Source organism: Callorhinchus milii, unplaced genomic scaffold (assembly GCF_018977255.1).
Source record: "Callorhinchus milii isolate IMCB2004 unplaced genomic scaffold, IMCB_Cmil_1.0 Scaffold5, whole genome shotgun sequence".
In the NCBI taxonomy this organism is placed as follows: Eukaryota; Metazoa; Chordata; class Chondrichthyes; order Chimaeriformes; family Callorhinchidae; genus Callorhinchus; species Callorhinchus milii.
Window position 1 is genome coordinate 12,293,119 of NW_024704746.1, and position 11,011 is coordinate 12,304,129.

The window sequence follows — 11,011 nt, forward strand, 5'->3', positions numbered from 1 at the left end:
TCAGGGATACCACCACGCACTGACACCCAGAGAGGGTCACACACACACAGACACACCCTCATTCACAGAGAGAGACACACATTCAGAGGCAAATACACACACGCTCAGACACACACTCATAGACACAAGAAAGATACAACATTCTCAGACACACACACACACACTTGCAGAGACAGTCTTATTGACACACACACTCACAGTACATACAGAGGAGAGAGACACACAGACAATACCAACAGCGGGGGCCTCGGGTTGAGCGAAGCCCATCTCCCACTCGCGCCGCATCGTGCGTGCGGAAATACTCCGCCCACAGTGGCAGCATCGAGAATACAGTCAGCAGCAGCGCGAGAGGGCTGGAGTTGAGTAAACTTCATTTTTATAAGTTTTAGCAGAGAGGGATGTTTGTAGCAGCGCATGTCATTTGCAGCGGATTCTGCGGCAAAATTGCAGCCGCTCTTTTCTATTGGCCCAGCTCATAAGTGTCCAGCAACTCTTGCCACACACATCAGCATTCACACATTGAACAAGGATACAGTTGAACTCAGTTGTACTGCCCTCAAATATAGAACCAAAAAAACCTCAAGGCCAAATCAGGGGTAGGGAGGCGGGGCAGTCACTGAAAAATTCCTCCCCAACTCCCTAAGGCAGTTGACAGACCTACAGGGGAGGAGGCCAAAGCCCACAGCAACAGAAGAGCTTATCCAATCAACCCTACATCCTGCTGCACCACAATTAGCAACGCCAGTGTGACACATTTAGGCTCCCCGTCTATAGCTACTCGAAACAATTCCCCAGCATGAATTGGCACCTTCAGAGGAATAAGAAAGAAATTTTTTTTTAAGTACCTGTCGGTACAAGCTTTGGTTTTTCAGCATAGCACTCAAGTAACATTTATTCCTCAGTCTTCAGTCTAGCCCCATTTTAGTGAATCTGAGTTCTATGTATCCCTTCTTCCATTAATGAAGATTTAGAGAACAAAAAAAACTTTTAAAAATGGTTCTATCAATTCAGATATTCCCTCTCCTGCTGATAAAATCATTTAGTTCACAGTGTGGACCTGTTTTAACAGCAGGGAGGGTGAAAGGGATGGCAGCAAAAACAGCATCGTCACCACTTGCATGGCCGATGGAAGCCTCATTCAAGTCAACCCTCCTGACTGTGAAATTCATCAGTAAGGGAACATAATAAAAGGATGCTATGACTAGGTTAAGAGCTGTAATACTCCCAATCACCGATTAGCTCATAATATTCTGCACTTTAATTTACCAATGACACACAATCATTGTCATCAATTATATCTGACTCTCAAGTCTGTATAAATACTTCCATGGTTAGGAGTAGAGAGGTACCCAGCTGAGAAAAAGAATACAAGCTTCACCTGATTCTATCACCTGAAGAAATTGGCAAATTTATCCCGTATACTAGTATAAATTGAGGACCTAGTATCCGTCAGTAATTATGTTAGATAGACCATCGCCATTTCACTTCATGGTTCACTAACTGAACTTAAGGTCCTCATGATATCCCTATCCCTGGAGAGAGATTAAGGGTACTGATAAAAAGAATGACACTATGTAATGAAACCAATGTTAAAATAAGCTATCCATCATTTATCATCGAACAAAACATTTGAGTTTTTGAATTCTTCAAAGCATCACCCTCTGTTGTCATGTCTATATGGTAATTGCTTTTGTGTCAGTTCTGAGAGACCTGCGTACTGATTTCATTTATGTCGGCTTTCTACAGCTGTCCATGAAAGGATTTTTTTTAAAAGTTCATCTCATGTTTCAAACCTGGTCTCCAAAGTCCTCTGGGAACTTCCACAGAACCACTGGATCTGTAAGTAATTGACAGACAGTATTAATCAGCTGTGAAAGAATAAAGTAATACAGGCAGTGCACATTAATATTAAAGCAGAAGCCAGCTTCAAGTTCTCAGACAAGTGCAGAAAGAGATTTCCAAAGAAATCTCTGCAGCAGAAATTTTCCCAATTTTGATGCGCAATATTCAAACGCACTGTCAACATTCATTCAATTATTATAGATTTTATTTACTAGCTTGAAGCATTTCTTTAAAAATATTTTTAAATAAAAATTGTTTTGCTCTGCATTTAAGGTCAAAAGTCTAATTCCAAGAACATGAATTTTCAATAAGATTGTCTGCTTGCATTAACCAACAAAGCCTACAAATTGTTTAAAGCAAATAAAATGTACTGAATTAAGCATACTGTACACCACAATCTTTAACAGTACAAGTCGTAGTCTTGTCATAAAATTTAAACAAATTAAAATATTTAACACAATAGAAATGATAGCAAGATTTACAATTATGCAGTTATCACTTCTCATTAGTATTCAGTTGCGTTACTATCTACTGCTCCTCCTCCAGCTGCGACTCCTGGTCCTCCAATGTTCTTTCGACTTGACTGGCGGACGCCAGGGTCTGCATGGCTATGCACAGGATCCAGCTGATCCCAAACTCTGCCGCCCGCATCGTGACGCACACTAAACTCTGTAGCCCCATCACACTAGTTCCAGTCAGGCTCCATTGGCTCCCTATTGCTGAATGGATCGATTTCCAGTGCTCGTACTCATTTTCAAATTCCTTCATGCCCTGGCAGCTCCCTACCTCTCCGACCTGCTACCACCATCCCCGAACCCACAACCCGCTGCCTCTGCTTGACTGGCTCCGGCCTCCTGCTTGTCCCTCATGCTCTCCATTCCACTATTGGGAGCCATGTTTTCAGCCACTGTGCCACAAAACTCTGGAACACTTCCTCTATCCTCCGCCTTGCCCCTTCCTTCTCCATCTTCAGGTCACGCTGGAAGACCTTTCTCTTTGACAGTGCCTATGGTCACCTCTCCCCGAGATGGAACACTTCTTCAAATATTACCATTAGAAATATGAAGCACTAAGCCAAAAAAATTAAGTGTGCAGTTGTAAAATTCTCTCTCCCAATTAATCCATAGATTCCTTCCAACAGTACTCACCAGGAACAACAGCGTGAATATCACATACTATACTGATACTGTAGCCCTTAGTCAAGATGAAACAAATTAATGTTAAAGCCTATGAGCAAAATATTAGAAGCTATAACAAACCAACTGGGACTGAACAGGAAGTCATAAAGGCAAATGTAAAATTGCTGCCTTGTCAAAGTTAAGTAGTACCATACCTGAAAAATCTTTTGTTTTCTGTTTTAAAACAATGTTATTAAACCTACATTTATTTATCAGTATTGGGTTTATTGAGACTTGCATTGAGTTTTCACTAAAAACAAAATTGAGAAACAACTTATTTTAGCAATGGAACATTTCCTGAAAAAAAATATTTGTGACTTTACTTCGCTTCGCTTTTTGCCAAGAATTACCCAGCCCATGCTTTGCACTTCTTTCATGAGGGTACAAAGTCTGGGGTAAGTATAAAACCAGTTAAGTAGCCCAGTTTCCAATTACGTGTATAGTTTTAAAATCCTCAAATAGTGCTCAAATATTCTTAAGGTACAGGAACACTTGTGGTAGATACTACAAGATCATTTTCAATTTTTTGTACTGTACAGAAACAAAGGTCATTCTTCTCTCCAAATACCCAGCGCTTTATCTAGTGAGTAGCTGTGACGTAAACTAAGAAGATTAAATGTTAAATGCTGCATTTGGTTTCAGCACCCTCCACATCACAGAGGGGAAAGTCAACCGAACTTCCCATCACTGATTGCTAGAGGGGTAGATTTGTGGGCAACGGTAGGCAGATTTGGTCTCGGACATATTCATTATCATGGTTAATACATGCCATTTGAATAAGCAGACAGAAGGAGACAAGTTCTAATGGAGCACTACCTCAAGGAGAAAAAAATTTAGAATCAAATTCCTTCAGGAATGGAGAGGAAGAAAATAACTGAAAGGAAAAAGACACAAAGATGTGCTGATTATTTTTATTTTTTTTGAAAAGTTTAATCTAAATGAAAATCCGGGAACAAAATAAATCACACGTTCTCTGTCGCAAAATAGGAAGGGGAAGCCATGTTTTCCATGTTTTAAGAAATTTAGCAAAGACTTTACTATTATTAAATACTAAGCCTCAAGTTGCAGTTGAATATTGATTTACCCTCATTTTTATTTCAAAAATCTCGAACAACAACTTGCACTTATTGAGCACTTATAATGCTTAAACATTTGGGGTGAACAGTTTGAGATGAAATTAAATTTAGGCAATTAAGATCCCCAGTTTTGATTCAACAACTTCTGCTGGCTGACTGGGTACAGCAGAAAAGTATACAATATGTGGGCAAGATTAAAAGAATTTAGAAGACAAAGAAAGCTGAGAGAACAGAAGGGTAGAAATTACAGTGCCAAATAGAGAAAACTAAAGCCCGAAATTCTCATGGTCTCAATGTTATTATAATCTTAAAATTTTGAGAATGGACAGAATTTGGGAAATTTCTTCAATTAAATCTGAATTTTGAAGCCGGTTCTCCACAGTTCCAGAAAACAGCTTCAATATTAGACCAGTCTGTATGTACAAAGTGAAATCTGACAAGACTTAAAAATAAACTTGTGATTCGATAATTTTGTCAAGTAAATTGTCAAACCGATAAGGAAAACTAACAAACATCCTTACTAAAAAGCAAGTTCAAAAGTACATGTCCTAGATATTTTCAAAAAAACTCTTTAATACACAAATTTACAAATGGCAAAGATAAGCAAAGATACGGTTCTGTTTGTAAATTGAAGAACATATATTTCCGAGTTATTTATTTATGAACCCATTTTAAGCTTTATATTTTAGTGCAGTCTCTCATTGTTATTGTGTAAACATGAAGGTTTCCTCCATTTGATCAGAATAGCCAGTGTCTAAAGAGACTGAGTGGAACCCCCATGCCAGATGGCTATGGGGGGGGAAAATCAACAGCAGGGAAAGATGCTTTGCAGGCAAATTATGTTCAAATTGGATCACGTCATGCAATTTGCATATTGCAATTGGCTAATGGCCAACCTGGGGTATTTTTGCTGACATAACCCTAGCCCTGTCTTTAACTGCAGGCCAATCACACCATAGAACAGAATACAAATTCATTCCATGTAGCTTGATATTGTAGTTTGTTAACTGTGGCAAAAAGCAGCAAATTTCTCCCCTCCCCCCCACCCCAGACAAATGAATCATGTCTATGGCAAAAACATTATAAATTCAGTCTATTCTGAATAGACAAAACCCATCTTGGATCTCATTCATTACAAATAGACTAAATGTGAAGCACCTGCCACGATCAATGGTGACAGGTTCCATATCAGAATAAGTGGCAATGAAAAACTATATCCACCTGCCTGCCTCATTAATTGTTCTGTCCTACTCTAAGTTTTAATATTACTTTGATTTGGCCTTTCTTCTCACCATATTGAATTCCGCTTTTTCCTTCCAAATAAACCTTCACAATAAGCATCTTTCTTTGCATAAAACAAGGTAGTTTGGCAAAAAGGACATGGTATGGCTCAATTTGTAGCATTGTCACCTCAAGAGTCAGAGATTATGGGTTCAAGCCCCTATGTTGGGATTTCAAAGTCATAGAGTTGAGGCTAACACTCCAATATGGTTGTCTTAAATATAACCGTAATAGCAGTGCTACATCTAGGTGCCAGAGATATAATTACATTTAATGGAGAGAAGAGGACTCTTTTCAAATGTAAATTCTGTACAAAAATAATTTTAGTATCTCCAACTGTATAAAAAAGGCACCCATTTTATCTTCATGTTTCAGCCCTGCCTATACCTTTATTTTGAGGTTTTTTTTACACACACCAAGCAGCCATTCTGTTGACTGCAGTCAATTGCTATCAATGAGCAGCTCCACAGGGACCAACTGCAGGAGTGTTAGTGAGCTCTGAATGCCATCCCAGAGATTTACAAAGCTCCCTGGTCCAAAAAGAAAAATACTGGTCTCCGCAAAAACGGCAAATAAAGCTGCCTGCATGAGTGGACAAGTCCGTAAGAAGCAGCAAGTAAATATAAATAGTTACAATCTAACTTAATTCCCAGAAATCTGAACATAAAATTTCTTACATCTGCAAAAAGAGAAAGGAAGGACTACATCTTGCAAGTATTCCCACCACTTTCCTTCTCCATTCTGCGACCGTTTTAGACGTGACAATTCATCGTAGGCAATGCTGCATGTTGACTATGCAGGAACCCACACTTTTTCTTGAATATCCAAAATACTAATTTATTTACAGCAGCACAATGTAGAATCACTTACATTTTCAAATTACCACAAAGATGTATAAAGATGAAGACCACAATATAAAATACTGCAGGTTAAATCAAGATTGCTTGGTTATCCATTTTATTCTTTTTGAGAAGGCCTCTGTGCAACATTGCTGGGTCAGTTCATGTTATTAAATGCTAAAATTTTATTTGAAACAATTTTGAAAATAAAATGGGATTATAAATGCATACACGAAAATAAAAAAATAATCCTTGCATTTGATACAGTGCCTTATGTTGTCAGAAAGTTTAAAAGCTCCGCAACATTGTCAGACTCCGCCACTGCCTCACCTCTCAGGCTGCCAAAACCCTTATCCATGCATTCGTCACATCAAGGTTTGATTACGGAAACTTCCTCCTCATCGGCCTTCCCAACTCTTCCCTTCACAAGCTGCAGATCATCCAAAACTCCGTAGCTCGTGTACTCTTGCGCACCAGACTCCATGACCCCATAACTCCCACCCTCGCCCCAACTCCACTGGCTCCCCATCCCTCAGAGGATCAAATTCAAGATCCTCGTCCTCACTTTAAAGGCCATTCATGGCCTTGCCCCCTCCTACCTCTCTGATCTGCTGACTCCCTACCAACCTGCCTGCTCCTTCCATTCAGCGGGCTCCAGTCTGCTCCATGTCAGTGGAGTTCTGTAGCTCAGTGGTTAGAGCACTCGCTTTGCAAGCGAGAGACCTGAGTTCAATTCCAGGCAGAGGGCGAAACCTTGGGCAAGTTTCCTTACTCCACACACCTAATAATAATCCCTCCAAAAAAACCAAAAATAATAAATTGGTCATTTTCAATCCACGACTGTTTGTGGGACATTGCTGTGCGCAATTGGCTGCCGCGTTCGCCCACAAATATACAGTCAATTCACTTTACAGTGTGTTCTGTGAAGCGCTTTGGGACGTCCTCCCGACGTGAAAAGCGCTATATCAAATGTGAGGATTATTATTATTATTATGTCTCCTGCCTGACCCACCCTACCATCGTTGGCCAGGCTTTCAGCCTCTTGCCCCCACACTCTGGAACTCCATCCCACGGCCCCTTCACCTCGCTTCCTCCCTTGCCTCCTTCAAGGCCGGTCTCAAGACCCTTCTCTTCGATCGTGCCTTTGCTCGTCCTCCCACCTCTCTGCCTTCCCTACCCCTATCCTACCCCTCCCCCATGCTCGGGTCCCGACCCCTGACTGATCAGCGCTTTGAGACGTCCTCCCGACGTGAAAGGCACTCTATAAATGTAATTTTGTTCATATGATTTTACTGTAATGAATGGTGACTCACTAGTTTGACAAAGTCCTGCTAAAATTCCCACTTGTGTTTTGCACTTCACAGTTGTAGCTTATTTCTTTGTCAAAAATATTGCCCATATCAATTTGAATTTTCTTCTTGTAGTCACTTGTTATAAAGGTTTAAAAGTTGGAAGTACTTTGCGAGTCAAAAAGAAACTAATGGCATTTCCTCAAATATAATTTTAACTTTTGACTTGACAGTTTTTGACAGTTCCAACAAAGGCAGTAAATATCCAATGCAGGTAACCAACGGACGTCAACATTCATACACAAATGAGATGGGATATGAATTTGGGCTGAGGTAGCAAGTACAGTATAACAAAGAATTTAAACGCAGTGCACAACTGGGCAACCCCAAATGTTCATATCATTGTTTAATAGTGAAGTTCTAATCCGATGCTGCAAACCAAGGCTTTTAGTTCCAGTCATAAAAGTTAGGAACTGACAAATAACTAGTTTCAAACATATTGTATAGTTCCTGGGAGATACAGTCAGAACTGTTTTCAGTAAAGGCTCTCAGGGGACTGTACCAAAGTGGCCTTTATGTATGGGTGGCCTCTGAATTAGGATTTTTTGGTTTGTTAACCAAGCCCAAAAAATGTTTTTAAAATTTCCACTGGCCAAATATTTCCACAAGCCCGCGTGTCAACTCCTGCTAGACTCCGAGCACATTTACCCACATCGCCTCACTGTGAGGCAGGAAGTTGTGGGTATTACATGCTTCTTGGTAAGGCATTAGTAAATGTACTGGGTGTCCAGTGGGAATCTGCACATGGCCCCATAGAAATGGATAAGTCCACTTAAATTCACTTGGAACTGACCACTGAAAAGGGATTGTGTACACTGACGGGGCTAAAACAAAGTGTCCATTAGTTGATTAAGATGGTTGCGAATAGAGGTAGTTTATTGTGGAAAACCAGTCAGGACTGCTCCAGGGTGGATGTTGACAAGGAGGTGGTTGTTTAATACAGGTTTTACTGTAACTCAGATTTCCTAAATCAATGGGTTCATGTCTGTATGTGAGTAAACATGCATGTGCATGTCAATAAAATAGCAGAACAGGGTAAGATAATTAATTTATTTTTGCTTAAAGAAGAACTTTCCTACAAAAAACAGATTGATCGGTTCTGGTTATTAATTACTTGAAAAAGAAATTCCTTCTACTGACGATTTCAAAGAAATGAAATAAACTGTACCCAACTACTGACCTTTTAACAGAATGATTCACTGTAATGCTATCCCTTGCTATGTTCTCCCAGCAAAAAATTTATTTCACAAGAAATTTTACAAATATTTTGCTAAATATTTTAACAAAGCTAATTTACTGAAAAGTTACACTGGCTGCATTTCACAAAATTGGCACCAGCAAAAAGGAAGGTCAGGTCAATAAAAGAACTGAACTGCTGGACTCCAAAAGAAAACTGGGCAGATTTCCCAAATCCAAGATTTCAGTGTTAACCATGCCTTGATCTAGAGTCTTCAAGGTTAAAACAAAGTGTTATATATAAGGTGCCAGTAGAAGTAACCTCCTCCAAGGGGATCTTTTCATTGTAGATAACCATAAGATCAGACAGATCTATTTTACAAAAGGCAAGACATGTGTGAAGCCTTTATCCCATCAGCTGTCTAATTACCACTCAGTCAGGAGGGGAGGAGAAAGATGTCAGCGTTTTTCCTCAGTGGAGAATTGGCAGAAAGAACTTTTGAATATCGTGGAAGCGCTCTTCCAGAACAGGCCACAAGCAGATGAGTCCACAATATAAACAAGCTTCCAGATATATATCCTATACTGGTTTTGAAACCTGAAGGCTCTTTCCAAAAACTACCCATGATATTTTCACCTTGTAAGTCAAGTTCATTTCAGATATATGTAGACTGCATACTGACGTAACTGACTGTAATTTGCAGGAGCCCAATTTGAAGGATGGAAAACAGTAGCATATTAAAACGTGTAGGTTCCTGGAAAAAGTTCTGGAGCAAACACGGAAGAATGTTTAACATTGTTTTCACTTTTACATGTACTTGAAGAGAGGGCTGGAGAAAAAGAGGAAAATGGTCAATGTCCTAACCTGAAATAAAACCAAATATACAATAAAATTAGAAAGAAACCTTAGTTTCTAAGGAAGGCTAATTTTTAATAAAAATGTAATTCTCTCCTGCACAGTAATGCTGAACTTAACCAAAGAGGGCTAATGGGTGAGAATTGAATTGAAAACACCTTGACAGGGAAAGCAATTTTTTCCATTCACACTCCTCTGAAGGTGTGGATGACCACAAAAATCGAACCATCACTTGTGAGGGGGAAGGGGGGGGGGGGGGGGAGGCGTTGGGTGATGTCCCCAGGGTTTACAAAGCATGTCATGTTCAGCAAGACAACTGTAGTTCAGTACAGCAGTAGTTCCAAATATGTTGTGCTTTGATAGGTCAGTGACAAGCTCCAATAGCACAGACTGTCTGAAAATCAATGTTTTGACGTTCTTGTAATGCCCGTCTGTAAAAGTCAACACCAAAGCTTTAAAAACAGACAAGGGGGCCTTGTAGGTTAAAGGTTACTTGTGACAAAATCAATATTTTTTTAAGAATGAATACGCCTATAATCACTGAACTTAAGATACCAAACGTGTATTTCTTCACTGTGGGTACAAATCAATTTATTATCTACAGGCAATATACTTAGTATGGGGGTTGCCTATTGAGAGCAAATATCCAACTTTCTGTCGTGGAGTGAAAGCCACAACCAACCATATTCGCCCACAAATATACAGTCAATTCACTTTACAGTATATGCTGTGAAGCGCTTTAAGACTTCAATAAGATGTGAAAAGTGCTATATCAAATGCAAGGATTATTATTATTATAGCTTCTGAGTCAGCCATTCAATACTATTTTTCACACAACCACACCTCCAAAAACACACCAGCTGCCATTTACTTGAACTTATAAAAGTACTTTTATATAGTGATAGAAAAGCTACAGGTCAAAACTTACAGAGAAAAGGACAATTTCACCCTTAGAGGTGAGGATTGCCTTCCATCTTTTACATCTCAGTTAACAATAGCCTAGACAGATGGGTTGAATGTTCTATATGAAAAGATTTGGCAGTATGATACTCAGCCATATGACTGATGCACAAAATGGAAAATTAAACAATGATCTAGAGAGTATGCACTAAGTCGGGGAAAAAGCACCCTTTTGGGAGAAAACAGAAGAACTTTTTAGTCTGCATAAAACATATCCCGGAATATGGGTCTCGGGGACCGTGTATATGAAAATGTAAAAGTATTACACTTCCAAACCAGTTCTTTGCTAGCTGTTTTCTCTCACATTCTTCTCTTGAAGGTGCCAGCTTTAGTTGGGTTAAGGCTCCATTGGCTTTTTGCCTGAGTGGCTTTCTTTATGTGCGAGTCTCAACATTGGGTTTTGGCAGGCAATTTGACTGAGAAAACAGTTTAGAAAGCAGCATCATGGTCAAAT

At 39.6% G+C, this 11,011-nt stretch overlaps 1 protein-coding gene across 1 annotated transcript in view; it reads right to left on the reverse strand.

Annotated features, from left to right (window-relative positions):
* dennd1b (DENN/MADD domain containing 1B) overlaps positions 1–2,493 on the reverse strand; it is a 96,054-nt gene extending 93,561 nt beyond the window's left edge. Inside the window, exons 1-3 of the mRNA XM_042334972.1 lie at positions 2,375–2,493; positions 2,214–2,262; positions 1,794–1,868 (exon numbers count right to left, since the gene is read on the reverse strand). Coding sequence (XP_042190906.1) covers positions 1,794–1,868; positions 2,214–2,262; positions 2,375–2,493 — 243 coding nt within the window. The remainder of the gene's footprint in view (positions 1–1,793; positions 1,869–2,213; positions 2,263–2,374) is intronic.
* Positions 2,494–11,011: the final 8,518 nt, after the last annotated feature.